The following is a 14,570-nucleotide window of genomic DNA, read 5'->3' on the forward strand; positions in this document are numbered from 1 at the left end:
CAACTCCTTTCCGTTAACTCCGTCTAAATCGTTAACGGATGTGAACAGTAACTGCCACATATCATTTTGTGATTTTTTTAATTTTTTTTAATTTTTTTTAATTTTTTAATTTAAAAAAAAATGTACACGTGTCAAGCTCATATTATGACACGTGTCATTTTTTTTATTTTGATTTTTTAATTTTTTTAATTAAAAAAAATCCACGTGTCAAGCTAATATCATACCACGTGTCACAATTAGATTTTTATATTCAATTTGGTCCTATTATTCGTTATCTGTTTTCAATTTGGTCCTATTTTTTTAAAAAAAATTTAACATTTTTGTTCCTCTCCAAATTGAGACAAAATTTAATTTGTATATATTAAAATGCATATTTTTGTTAAATATTTTAATTTAGAATTAAATTTAGTTTAAAATTAAAACGAAAAAAAGCAATAACACCATTAATTTAAAATTTTAAGAGGTTAAAAATATTTAATTTTAAACCAACTCTAATTTTAAATTAAAAATATTTAATAAAAATATGTATTTTAATAAGAATATTCATATAACATTTATATACAAATTATATTTTGTCTTTGGAGAGGAACAAAAATACTAAATTTTTTTAAAAAAACTAGGACCAAATTGAAAACAGATAACGAATAATAGGACCAAATTGAATATAAAAATCTAATTCTGACACGTGGTATGATATTAGCTTGACACGTGGATTTTTTTTAATTAAAAAAAATTAAAAAATCAAAATAAAAAAAATGACACGTGACATAATATGAGCTTGACACGTGTACATTTTTTTTAAACAAAAAAAATTTAAAAAAATTTAAAAAAAATTTAAAAAAAATTAAAAAAATTAAAAAAAAAATTAAAAAAAAAATCAAAAAATCACAAAATGACACGTGGCAGTTACTGTTCACATCTGTTAATGATTTAGACGGAGTTAACGGAAAGGAGTTGATTGAAAAAATATAACGAAAAGTATGACCAAATTGAAAACAATTTAAAAAGTAGAACCAAAGTGAAAAAAGTCGACCAAAACTAGGACCAAATGACTATTTAAGCCTAAATTTTTCTTATTTATTGAGTTCTCAAAATTTCAAACTTTTCAGTTGAGTCCCTGCACTTAAATTCTTCTATTACTTATATGATATGATAGTTATTTTACACTGTCACCCCCACTTAAATATCGTTAGTTACATAATGCATCGTTGCAAACTATTGTAAGCCCCTTTTTCAGTATATAGAGTTTGGGCATGGTCCCTTCGTAGGCCCAAGGGCAGCCCTTCAGTAGGACCCTATACCCTTCCAACTCTCTCATTCTTCACCCTTCTGTTTTCCAGAGCTGCCCTCTTCCCCAAACCCTCTATCCTTCAGCAAGGCTCTGCTAGGGCACAGTCCTCTTCCATCCTGAGGTAGCAAAGATCGACCCTATACTTCCTGGTAAGTCGAACTCTTGAGCATTTGGTCTACTTTCTTCCCCTTTTCCCGCTGTTTGAGCATGTTGGTCAGTTAGGTTCCGTTTATTTACCCCGTTCTGTGCTGATTTCCATGTTTCAGCTCACTGCTCTAGCCCTTGGAGCTGAAATACTTCTTAGTTGCGGGTCTATTTCGTTTTAGCATCTAAGCAAGGTAAGGGAAGATAGGTTCTTTTCGCGTTTTTGAAATATGTGGTCTGTTTTCGTTTATGTTTTATGCTTAAATGATTGGAAAATGTTAGTTTTGGTATATTTCTGAGTTAGGGGTTCAAATATTCATGAAACTGTGATGTTTGACGTCTTTTTTCGTATTCTGATGCGTCGCACAGTCGCTGGGCGAGTTCCTTGACTCGCTGGGCGACTGGGTATTTTTCTGATATGCGCAGTTTTAGTAAAATTGAATTTTCTGACTCATTAACCGTTGGATTGAGCTCAAATTTTGACATTTGGTTCACAACATGCTATTTTATGGTTTGACCGGTTGGATCGTCAATTAGATATCTGTAGCTTGAGAAATGTGTCACGCATTACTGCAATGATTTTGGTTTTATGATAATAAATTTTCTTTGGAATTTTGGTGTAAGAGTTATGGTTGTGGATTATGCTTGATTGTATGGAATTGCAGGTACTTAAATTTTGGCACACATTTATTTGGGATGAATACTATTTTGTGATATATGTATGTCTTGGTATGCATTTATAAAGTATGAGATGAATGATAGCATGAGTAATGTATGAAGTTGTGTTTGGATGGTTGATAATGAGCATGAGAAATAAATGTTGAGGTTGCAAGTGGTGGTTATGTGATATGAGCCATGAGGTTGGTGTGAAATAGGCATAATTCCATGAGTCTCGTGGGGAGACTTTATGGTGGCGTGTAGTGTATATATTAAGATAAAGATTCAAGTGAGGATTGCATCCCGAAACTCTAAAGGGTCAGTGAGTCTCAAGTAGAGCAAACTGACCCAAGTGGTGAGAGTAGCGGGAGGCCCTAGTCTTTGGCAGGATAATGGCCTTAGACGTTTAAAGGCTAACCTTGTGTGTGGTAGGGTGAAACCCATTGGCAATGGCTCTGCAGAGCAGTAGAGGCCACCACAAGTGCAAGCGTCCAGTGAATCCGATCTTAGTATATGTATCCAGATAATAGAGTCATAATGTCTTGCTTGTTTGCCATAACATGACTTGTATGTCTCTGTGTTGTATGCCTGTGAATGTTTATGCACTTATCCCTTTACAATATGATAAGTTTCAAGTTACACTAGCTTACCCTTGCACTTTATGTATGTTTCCGTTGTGTCTTCTCTTTTGCGATGATCACCGTTGGTGGGAGCAGATGGGAATACTTCTGGAGGTAGGCCTGATGGTGGTAGCAGTGCAGCCTAGTGGGCCCGTTGAGGTGGCTTTCGAAGAAGTTCCATGGCCCTAGTGCCTTGTAATACCATGCTCTTAGAGCATTTCTTTTGCCCAACTGTTAAACTTTAGATTTGTTTCTGTTTATGGTATGGTGGCATGCCTAAATCCGTTTTCGCAGTATTTTTTGGATGACTGTAATAGTTATCTCCCCTACATTGTATGTTCATCTGAATGCTTCTCGTTATTATAACTGTGTGATATTTTATTTAGTAGTTTAATCTATTAAAATGGGACGTCACAACTATCAGATATCTCTTCCATGGATTTGTTTATGTGTTTACCTAAAATTATTCTTAAAACTAATAAAAATTATAAATTTGTAAAATATTAAATTAAAAAATTAAAAAAATATAATATTAAAAAATAAATAAAATTATGAAATTATGAAATCTAAAATAAGAAATATATGATTTTATGATTTTAAAAATTTATAATTTAATGATTTTATAATTTTATAATCTTATAAAATATAAAGTATAAAATTATAAAATTATATATTTATAAAATTATAAAGTGATATAACTTTAGAAGTTTATAATAGTAAAGTTGTAAAATTATAAAATTAAAAAGTATCAAATCACAAAATTATAAATTTATAAAACTATATACTTTTATTTTGTATTTCATAATTTTATAATTTTATATTTTATAAATTTATTAATTTTAAGAATAATTTTAATACAGCAACAAACAAATCTTTGAGAAATCTTTGTTTGTAAAGATATATTATGTGACGATATTTGGATTGTGATAATGTAAGATAACTCCCATCTATATAAGTAACAATAAAATATCTATCAACTCAATTAAAATTTTAAGAAATCAATATACTCCACAAATTTTATAGAGATTCAACTACAAATTTCCAAATTTATTATAAATCAAAAACATAATTAGTTCAATTATATATCGTAATTTAAAATGATATTTATCCACTTAACAACATTTATTACTTTAAATTCTAATCAGCAACACAATCTATATATTTAAAAGCATTTAATATCTCAGAATCAAGTTGGAGACTTGATAGTAAGCGATAACAAACTCGTAATTCTATTATAATATAATGTTTTAAATGAAACTAATAACTTAATTGTTAATTACTCTTATAATAAAAAATTGCTCTTCTAATATATCAATATAATAAAATTTGAATTTGAATTTAATTTAATCTCAAAAAATTCAATTGTTGATTAAATGAAGTTTCTTCCTTTGATATATTACACATGAATTTTATATCTAAGTAATGTATTATTTCCAGTAAAAAAATATTAAAATAGAAAATAGATATGATTACTCAAATTGTAAATACTTGCCAAACACGGCATCTTAACAATAATGCATCGGGTTGAAAAAAAGGTAAAAACACGCGTGCCAAATCCTGCCTTAATCACTTGATGATAAATAAAACGTCGGAAGTTGGAGGCAAAAGTTGGTGAGCCTGCACTATATATACACTTGCATCTTTCTGGGTGTGGTTGTGACACTCCTTAATTATCATTCTGTGATCATAATAAGCCAACTTGTTTTGGAGATGAAATCATGGGTGCTTCTATCTGTTCTTGTATTGGCTGCAAATATGCTGCAGCAATATTGTGTGGATGGACAACAAGCGCAAGTGCCTTGTTTATTTGCGTTTGGGGGCACTCTATCTGACCATGGAAACAACAACAACCTTCGAACAAGGGCAAAATCCAATTATGGACCCTACGGCATCAACTTTCCCCGAGGCTCAACTGGTAGATTTACCAATGGAAAAACGCAAGTTGATTTCATTGGTACGTAACATAACATCCATGCATGCTCTGTGCTTTCCCATACTTTTTTTTTTTTTTACCTCACAATCACTAATTAAACTTCGGCCATTGCAGCTGAATTTACGAGATTAAACACATTCATCCCACCCTTTGGAAACTTGCGTGGCTTAGACAAAGAAATACTCAAGGGTGTCGACTATGCATCTGGATCAGCTGGGATTCTCATGGATACCGGCTCACATCTAGTATACACATACATAAATGAATAGGGTTTTTGTGTTATAATTTTAGAGGGTTTGTATTATATGTCAAAGGTAGCTAATGCCACTATTCTACATACGCAGGGTAGCAATATCTATTTCCTAAGGCAGATCTCAGATCACAGAAACGTATATACCAGAATTGGTACCATACTTGGAGGTATTGAGAAAGGTCGAGAACACCTTAGAAAGTGCTTGTATTACGTGAATATAGGCAACAATGATTACATATATAATTACTACCTTCCCCAATTTTACCCAAGATACCGCCGCTACAACCCTGAAGCATTTGCACAAGTTCTTATCGACAGATACCTTTACCACATTCAGGTACTTACAATTTCATGTATTTATCCTCTACCTTAGTTTCCAAGTTTAACAATTATGAAATATACACGATTTTGGAGGACAGGAACTGCGTCGTCTTGGGGCAAGAAAATTCGTGAATGTCGGGGTGGGTCGTATTGGGTGCACTCCGTATGCCTTAGCCATGAATAATAGGACAAATGGATCTTGTGTTGAAGAGATGAATGCTGCAGCATCCATATACAATGCCAAGCTTAGATCTCTAATGGACCAACTAAACAACAAGAAATTTGGTGATGATGGTTCTAAATTCATCTTTGTAAACAGCACAGCCAGAAACCTTGGAGTCGTTGCTAGTGGTGCATTTCTATTTTCTTAAACTCTACGCTTCGTCTTTATATTGAAACAATCTGAATGAACGCTCCTTGCACTGTTTCAGGTTTCACTGTTACGAATGCTTCTTGCTGCCCAACGGGAACGGGTGTGCTGTGTGTTCCTAATCAAACACCGTGCCAGAATATAAATCAGTATGTGTTTTGGGATAAATTCGCTTTCACAGAACCTTTCAACAAATTCCTCGCACTCCTTGCGTATAATGGTTCTAATCCAGACTACGTTTACCCAGTCAATATCAACACCCTTGCTCAGTCTTGATGCTTTACTTCAAAACCCCTTATCCATTTACAAATCTTACTAATCTATTTTTAATAAATTATAGTCAATAAGTTCATGATGGGCGAACCATACATGCATGATATGGGGTTTTGTTATATTTCTATTTTTTTTTTGTCTTTTTCTATCTTATATCAATACTAAATATATGAATATATTTTCCATTTCAACTATTTTTTGCACTATTTATTTATGTGCTTAATTAAAATTTGTATTGTATTTTTTTAATCTGAAGGAATAATCTTAACGAATACAAACTAATTAAAAAGTGTAAAAAAAATCATAATGACGAACCTACAACATCCCATTAAAGACAATCTCCACAAGTTATGTGCAATAATTATCGAGCGAACATGAAACCAACTCATATCAAAATTACCTTTCTTTAAAAATACTACATGATTATTAACGGTTCAGCAGGTGAAAATAATATACATCTTGAAAAAAAAAAGCCTCACATCACTTAAAATAATCTAAAAATAAATGTTAATAATTATATAATAGATTCTAAGTCAATAACGATATTTGTTCTAAATTAAAAATACTTTAAGCTAGTGTTTGATTTTTTCTTATACAAATATAGTAGTATATTATAGTTAAATTTTTTCTTGTATGATGTACTTACTGGTTGAGAGTATTTTTTGTTTATTATACAAATTTGCACATAATAATCATTTTCTCGTCGAGATTGGACATATAATCTTGTTAAAAATAAAGATGATAATATTATTATTTGAAGATGCGTTTTTCCCAAACATTTACTTACACACAAATATATAATTATATAGTACGCGCCTTTTTTTTTATTAAAGTAGGACGTGCATTTAATAGCAACTAAATAATACCCTCTTATATTATTATACTAAGTTTTTTGAGACAGAACATTTGATAATACATGAACTTACATGAAAAAAAGAAATCGAAGGTAAGTCTCTTTATAAAAAGAAAGGACGTCAATTGGATAACGACTCAAATCGCGTCGTTTATAGCGAGTAAATTTGTGAGATGTGAAAATTAAATACGATCTTCTTTTGAGAAATAAGACATTAATTTTGAAGCAACTAGAATCACACCTTTTTGTAATAAGTGAACTTACTTGGATATAGAAATAGAATCTAAACCTATTTTTATTAAGGTAGCGGTTAGGTCTCAACGATGAAAAATGCACTTCTTATCTTAAAGATATCAAGCAAGATAAATGATGATAAAAAAAAAATTATGTTGAACAATGAACTTAATTTTTGGTGCACATCGTTAAAAACAAATTAAGAAAAAACCCAATAGGGAAAAAACCTCAGGAAAAAAAAAATTACATCATTATTTATTTTTTAAAGGACGGACCTTTGGGTGTAATATTAATATTAATATGTAACAATTGGAAAGATGTAACTGCTATATCTAGTGATGAATTATGTAACTTTAAAGATATTTTTAACTTAAAATTGGTATATTGTTCAGAGTATGAATTACAGAAAAAGAGTCTATTAAAATACCAGTAAAAAAAATCAAAATAAACAATTAAAAAATTATTGAAATGATGAATTAAAAAAATAAGTCAAAATATTATTATCTATTATAAAAAAAAATAACTTTAATTAGATTACACACTCAAAAATTTATACATACAATAAGTTCATATGTGAATAACCCACAAAAAGATCTCTTCCCTTAGTAATAATGTTAATAATTACTTTCCGTTGACAAAAAATAAAAGCTTTGTCAAACTATTCGGCCCTCCAAGTTGATTCATTCTGACTTCATTGAAAGAAAAAAGTTGCAATAAATATACTCATACATCTTTCATCTGGCACTGGCTACAACGAAATCAATGGAAGCTCAGACTAAGCCCTGGTTAGTTCTATCTTTTCTAATGGCTGCAAATTGCATGCAATATTATTGTGTCCATGCAGAACCAGTTGTGGCTTGCCTTTTCGTCTTTGGGGACTCTCTGTCTGACAGTGGAAATAACAACAACCGTGCAACATTAGGAAGAGCCAATCGACTTCCCACAAGGCCCCACAGGAAGATTTACTAATGGAAGAACCTCCGTTGAATTCATTAGTACGTATAACATTCTCTATGCTTAATTCACCTTTTCTTAAATATAATATTTTTAATTGTGTTTAGCACCCTAATTAACCTTTAATCATTTGTTTCAGGCGAGTTTCTCGGATTTCTGAAACTCATCTCATCCCATGCAGTTAAGATATGTCAAATATTCTATTAGCAAATATTATGTAATTAAATATTATAGTAGCTATAATTTAGACATTATTATCTCTGTGAGTAAATTTGTGCACTCATTCCTTTAATAGTTGAGGAATTATAGCACTCTTATATGTATATATATGGAATCCTATTATTTGAAATAATATATCAGAATTATTCTTTAAATTCTTTCTATATGGTATCAAGAGCCAAACACCGACATCCTTTACAATATAGGAAGCAATGCTTCTTTATTTGAATATTTCTGATGACTCCGTTCAATAAAAATCAATCCGAGAAACATGATTTTGGGACTTCCGCGGCTACCCATATGCAAGAAGCTATTCTAAGAGTCATAGTTCTACTGTTGCCGGATTTGTGATCAAGTCAGGTATATCTAACTTTGCTCTTAATCTTTCTGTTGTTACTAGGGATGATGATAGGATAATTGATTTAGAGGTGCTACTGATCATATGACTTGTGATCCACCTAAATTTATTAATTTTTCCCCTAATAGTTCTAAAGCTGCTATTATTAATGTCAATGGGATCTCATCTTCTATTGAAGGTGTAGGTATATCCCTCTCTCCCTCCTTATCAATTTCTGATGTTTTATTTGTTCCTAATTGAATTGTAATCTTCTCTCTGTCAGCAAGTTAACCAAATCACATTCTTGTGTTGTCTTATTTTATCCAACCCATTGTTTTTTCCAGAACATCCATTCCAAGGAGAAGATTGGCAGTGGTAGAGAGAGAAAAATTGTATTATCTTAAAAATGTCTCACAACAAACCCATAAAGGAACATTGGCTTTGCGAATGAATACATACAAGATGAAAACAAAAAGGAAATTTGGTTATGGCATAGAATGCAATATTTCTGATTTTATTTGTGAAACTTGTGTAATGGCAAAAAGTCATCGTGTTGTGTTTCCTTTAAGCAATAAAAAAACAAAATTTCCTTTTTCATTAATCCATACAGATGTTTGGGGTCCTGCCCCACAATCTACACATAATGGGAAAAAATGGTTTATTAGTTTTGTTGATGATTATACTCGGATAACTTGGGTGTATTTGCTTAAACATAAAAGTGATGTGTGTAATGTGTTTCGTTCCTTTCATCATATGATAGTTACTCAATTTAACACACATATTAAGATCATTTGATCAATGGAGGAGAATATTTTTAAGACTGAGTTAATCGAGTTCATGAACTCCAAAGGCATTGTTGGTCTCTTGGTAAGCGTACCAAAAGTCAACTGTAGTATAATGATTTAAAGTAGGAGTGTCGAACCCACGAGGAATGGATTCAGTTAAAATAATTAATTATCTCAATCAGCATATATATGCAGAAATTTTAATTCGATGGATTATCAACATTTAAACTAAATTGCATAAATAAACACAGTAAAACAGAAAATTAGTTAAAAGATCAATAAAAGAAACTGGGATTGAATTTTATCTATCTCCCTTGTTTGTAATCTGGATGAATATAATATATAACATCTGAAAATACCAATATTGATGCACACTCAAAAATCATTTATACCGATCCCTCGCGTATAAAATTCATAAGATTAGTTCCCTGAATATTGATTCCTCACATATTCAACAAACTATCCAGCATTACGGTCGAGTGTTAACAGCAATTGATATATTGAGATCTATTTCTAGCATCACAGTATATCAAGTATCATTGTTCAAATCAGATTTTCAGAAATACTTTCCAGTCAGATCTAAAAATCAAAATCAAAACATCTATTGATCAAATAGAAGTAAGCATTAAGAGCAAAACAATAATACCAATACTGAGTAAAACAGAAATGCTATATATAAATATCACCCGATTACATCCAAGTTCGAGTAGATTACATTCAATCCCCAAAGGAGAAGATTAGCCACTCATGGCAGCCATCAAAATCCTAAGAACTAAAGAAGAAGAAGAAATATGATCTGTGTTTGCTCGTGGTCACCGCTCTGCAGCAAGGATCAATTCTTCTCCCAAAATCTCCAGCTGCATTCACTTTCTGATGCACTGAGAATATATACCCACGAAGTCTCGCTCAAGCTACCTAAGTTGAGCGAGAAAACATTCTTCATGCTAAAGAAAGCTTCTCGCTTGGGTGAGACGTGCTGAAACCAATGTCTCACTTAGGCGAGCAAGAGTACTTCGAGCTGAAGAAAGGATCTCGCTTAGGCGAGATTGGCAGCATCTGAGCTTGCTTGGGCGAGAATGGCGGCAAGAGAGGGTCTCCACTGCACGAACTCTCGCTTAAGCGAGAGTCTGCGTCGCTTAAGCGAGAATAGCGGCAGTAGCTTTAGCTTAGGCGAGAATGCTTTGGTTTGAGCGACGTTGACAACATTCCTTCCTTGTTTTCTCTGTTTCTTGCTTTCTCCTTCACTCTTCTTGAGTTCTCTTTAATCTTTCCTGAAAAACACACAAAATAGGATCAAATGATTTCTTTAAATCAAAACTTGGAAGCATGTGATTGAAACTTAGGTTTAGGGAGAATCAATATGAAATGAACACAAATTTAAAGCATAAGTGTCAGAGTTTGTTATGAATCTTTACTGAATTTTGGCACTTATCAGGCATCTTACATCAAACTACATGTCCTTATCACCACAACACACAACAAAATGGGGTGGTTGAGAGAAAAAATAGATATATATTAGAGGTGGCAATATCACTTTTGATAGATTGCAATGTCCCATCTCATTTATGGGGGGAGGCTGTGAGATCTGCAGTTTATTTGATTAATTGAACACCTTCTAGTGTGCTTAACTTTCGAAAGCCTTTAGATGTGTTGTCTGATCATTGTATCCTTCCTTCCATGGTCTGTTTACCGCCTCATATTTTTGAATGTGTTATATATGTTCACTTACACCCACATCAACGTACAAAACTTGAAGAACAAACTTTAAAATGTGTTTTTGTTGGGTATGGATCAACTAAAAAAGATTATTGTGCTTACCATTCACCATCAAAGAAATTTTATATCTCTATGGATGTGACATTTAATAAGCATATTTTTTTTTATGTTGATTCTACACTTCAAGGCGGTAAGGAAAGTGAAGTGCATAATCATGATGTTAGTATGTTTGATATCACAGATATAAAATTATACTGTAAAGATAAATGATCGTGTGAGCCAATCCTAAATAAGGAAACTTCTCCTTGGGATAATACAGTGTCTTCTGATCCTAACCAATTGGTTCAATCTTCTCCATAGGTTCGGCTTGACTCGTCAGAGGTACCTTCTGATCCTATCTCTGATAATACTAATGTAGTTGAAACTAATCATGAAATTGTTTCTCTTGATCCTACCCTTGATAATACTAATTTAGACAAAACTGATCACGAAATTGATCATTGTCTGCATGAGACCACCAACACACCAAACATTGAGTCTACTACTGTCCATTATAATCTTTCACCCCATTCTAACCGTGGTCAACCTCCATCTAAATATGAACCAGACCTTCAAGCCAAAGTTAAATATGTCATTAGTAAATATGTGTCATCTCACAGGTTATCCCAGTCATATGCATCATTTGTATCTCAATTGTCTTCAATTTCTATTCCTAGTAATATATAAGAAGCTTGACAGATCCTAGATGGACCAAAGCAATGGTTGATGAGATGGCAACTTTAGAAAAAAATAACACTTGGGATCTTGTGTTCTTACCAAGAGGGAAGAAAACTGTGGGCTGCAAATGAGTATTTACAATTAAGTATAAAGATGATGGAACTATGGAGAGGTATAAGGCACTACTTGTGGCTAAAGGTTACACTCAATCTTATGGTGTAGATTACCAAGAAACTTTCGCACCGGTAGGCAAGCTCAATACTGTGAGAATACTTTTGCCACTAGCAGCAAACCAAAATTGACCTCTTCTACAATTTGATGTGAAAAATGCTTTCCTACATAGAAAAATTTCAAAAGAAATTTATATGAATTCTCCACCAGGTATGACAAATTCAATTGGAATGAAGATTTGAAAATTAAAGAAGGCTCTATATGGATTAAAACAATCCCTAAGGGCATGGTTTGGAAGGATTACCAAGTCTATGAAGGCTTTTGGCTATAGAGCTAGTAACTCTGATCACACCTTATTTTTTAAGAGAGAAAAAGGAAGAATTATAGCTTTGATTATATATATGTAGATGACATGATTGTTACAGGAAATGACCAAGATGAGATTTTCAGTTGACAACAATACCTTGCATCTGAATTTGAGATGAAACAACTTGGAAACCTCCAATATTTTTTGGCTATTGAAGTAGCTAGATCAAAACATGGTATTTTTCTATGCCAAAGAAAATATATTATTGATTTACTATGAGAAACTGGACTGCTTGGGAGTAAACCAGTTGATACACCAATTGAACAAAATCATAAACTCTTTCAATGTTCAAATTCAGCAAACATAGACAAAGGCTGGTAGGAAAATTAATTTATTTGTCTCATACACGTCCAGATATTACTTATGCAGTGAATGTTGTTAGTCAATTTATGCATGACCCACGAAAGCTTCATATGGATGCTGTTGAGAGGATTTAAAGTCCATTCCTGGAAAATGAATTTTGTTCTCAAATCATGTACACTGATGCAGATTGGACAGGTTCAAAAGATGATAGGAGATCTACCTCTGGATACTTTACTTTTGTAGGAGGGAATCTTGTAACTTGGAGGAGTAAAAAACAGTCTGTAGTAACAAGATCTAGTGCTGAAGCAGAATTCAGAGGCATGACACTAGGTGTATGTGAACTTTTGTGGATTAAAAATGTGCTTTCAAATTTGGGATTTAAACAAAATGAAACTATGAGTTTGTACTGTGATAATACGTCGGGTATAACAATTGCTCACAATCCGGTGCAACATGATATAACAAAACATGTGAAAATTGATAGACATTTTTTCAAAGAAAAACTTGAAGCTTAAATAATTTCCTTTCTTTTTGTAAGATCAGAATTGCAGAATTGCAGTTGGCTGATGTTTTCACTAAAGGAGTGTCAAACAGAGTGTTTAATGAGCATCTATTCAAATTAGGAATGTGTGATATCCATGCACCAACTTGAATGAGGGTGTTAATATGTCAAATATTTTATTAGCAAATATTATGTAATCAAATACTGTAATAGCTATAATTTAGACATTATTATCTCCGCCAAGAAAATCACTGCACACACATCATATAATGACATCATGGGACTTGTTTACTCCTCTTTTCAAACTACGACACCTCTTAAATACATGAGATATGTTCTTACACCTATCGCGGAAATAGAAAAATACATTGTATATAATAAGTCCATTATCCCATATCCAATATAGAAAATAGGATGAAAGCGTTTTTTTTTCGTCTGAACAAGTAGATGCAATATTAATTCTCAGTGAAATGGTTGTGATACAGAATCATTGTGTTGTGTGTATTTCATGACAAGATAAAAAAATAAAATCAATTCTTAAAATGGTTGATAATGTGGATAAAACTTTTATACAAGTTGTTAATTGATTTTCTTTTTACTTTTTTATATTGACTTCTACAATCAATGCAGTAGAATGTTCATAGCTTATCTAAAAAATATTTATTTTTAGAAAATGATACTATGACTCACTGCTATTTTGTAAAATTATAAATTTATAAAATATTAAATTAAAAAATTAAAAAAATATAATATTACAAAATAAATAAATTTATAAAATTATGAAATCTAAAATAAAAAATATATGATTTTATTATTTTAAAAATTTATAATTTGATGATTTTATAATCTTATAAAATATAAAATTATTAAATTATATATTTATAAAACTATAAATTGATATAACTTTAGAAGTTTGTAATAGTACAGTTGTAAAATTATAAAATTAAAAACTATAAAATCACAAAATTATAAATTTATAAAATTATAAAACTATATATTTTTATTTTATATTTCATAATTTTATAAATTTATAATTTTTATTAATTTTAAGAATAATTTTAGATAAATACATTAATAAACAAATTTTTGAAAAATCTTTGTTTGCAGTGATATATTATGAAGGGATATTTGACGATGAAAGATAATTATCACCTCCTCGTATAGGTAACAGAAAAATATCTAATGACTCAATTAAAAAATTTAAAATTTTAAAGAATCAATATAATACAAAAATTTAATAGATATTCAACTAAAAGTTCTCAATTTGATCACGGATGCAAAATATAATTAAGTCAACTATATATCATAACTTTTAAAGTTATATATCATAAATTTAAAATGTATTTTACACACACCATTTATTACCTTAAATTCTAATCAGCAACGCAATCTATATATTTAAAAGCATTTAATATCAAAGAATCAAGTTGGAGACTTAATAGTAACTGATACCAAACTCGTAATTCTATTATAATTTAATGTTTTAAATGAAACTAATACCTTAATTATTAATTACTCTTATAATATTATTTTGCATCAAAATTAGTATA

The 14,570-nt window shown here is 31.1% G+C and overlaps 1 protein-coding gene and 1 long non-coding RNA gene across 2 annotated transcripts; both read left to right on the forward strand.

The window, feature by feature from the left end:
* Positions 1-1,262: 1,262 nt before the first annotated feature.
* On the forward strand, positions 1,263-3,071 carry LOC146885921 (uncharacterized). Its single transcript, XR_014995508.1, has 3 exons — positions 1,263-1,440; positions 1,558-1,629; positions 2,809-3,071. It is a non-coding gene; the product is annotated as an uncharacterized LOC146885921 (long non-coding RNA).
* A 1,277-nt stretch (positions 3,072-4,348) lies between these two features.
* Positions 4,349-6,056, forward strand: LOC114189174 (GDSL esterase/lipase At1g29670-like). Its single transcript, XM_028077878.2, has 5 exons — positions 4,349-4,666; positions 4,760-4,890; positions 4,990-5,235; positions 5,318-5,570; positions 5,651-6,056. Exons 1-5 carry the CDS (start codon positions 4,423-4,425, stop codon positions 5,863-5,865), a joined length of 1,089 nt encoding a protein of 362 aa, XP_027933679.1. The 5' UTR covers positions 4,349-4,422; the 3' UTR covers positions 5,866-6,056.
* Positions 6,057-14,570: the final 8,514 nt, after the last annotated feature.

Source organism: Vigna unguiculata, chromosome 6 (genome assembly GCF_037176805.1).
Source record: "Vigna unguiculata cultivar grain cowpea cultivar isolate G323 ecotype 2 chromosome 6, ASM3717680v1, whole genome shotgun sequence".
NCBI classification, from domain to species: Eukaryota; Viridiplantae; Streptophyta; class Magnoliopsida; order Fabales; family Fabaceae; genus Vigna; species Vigna unguiculata.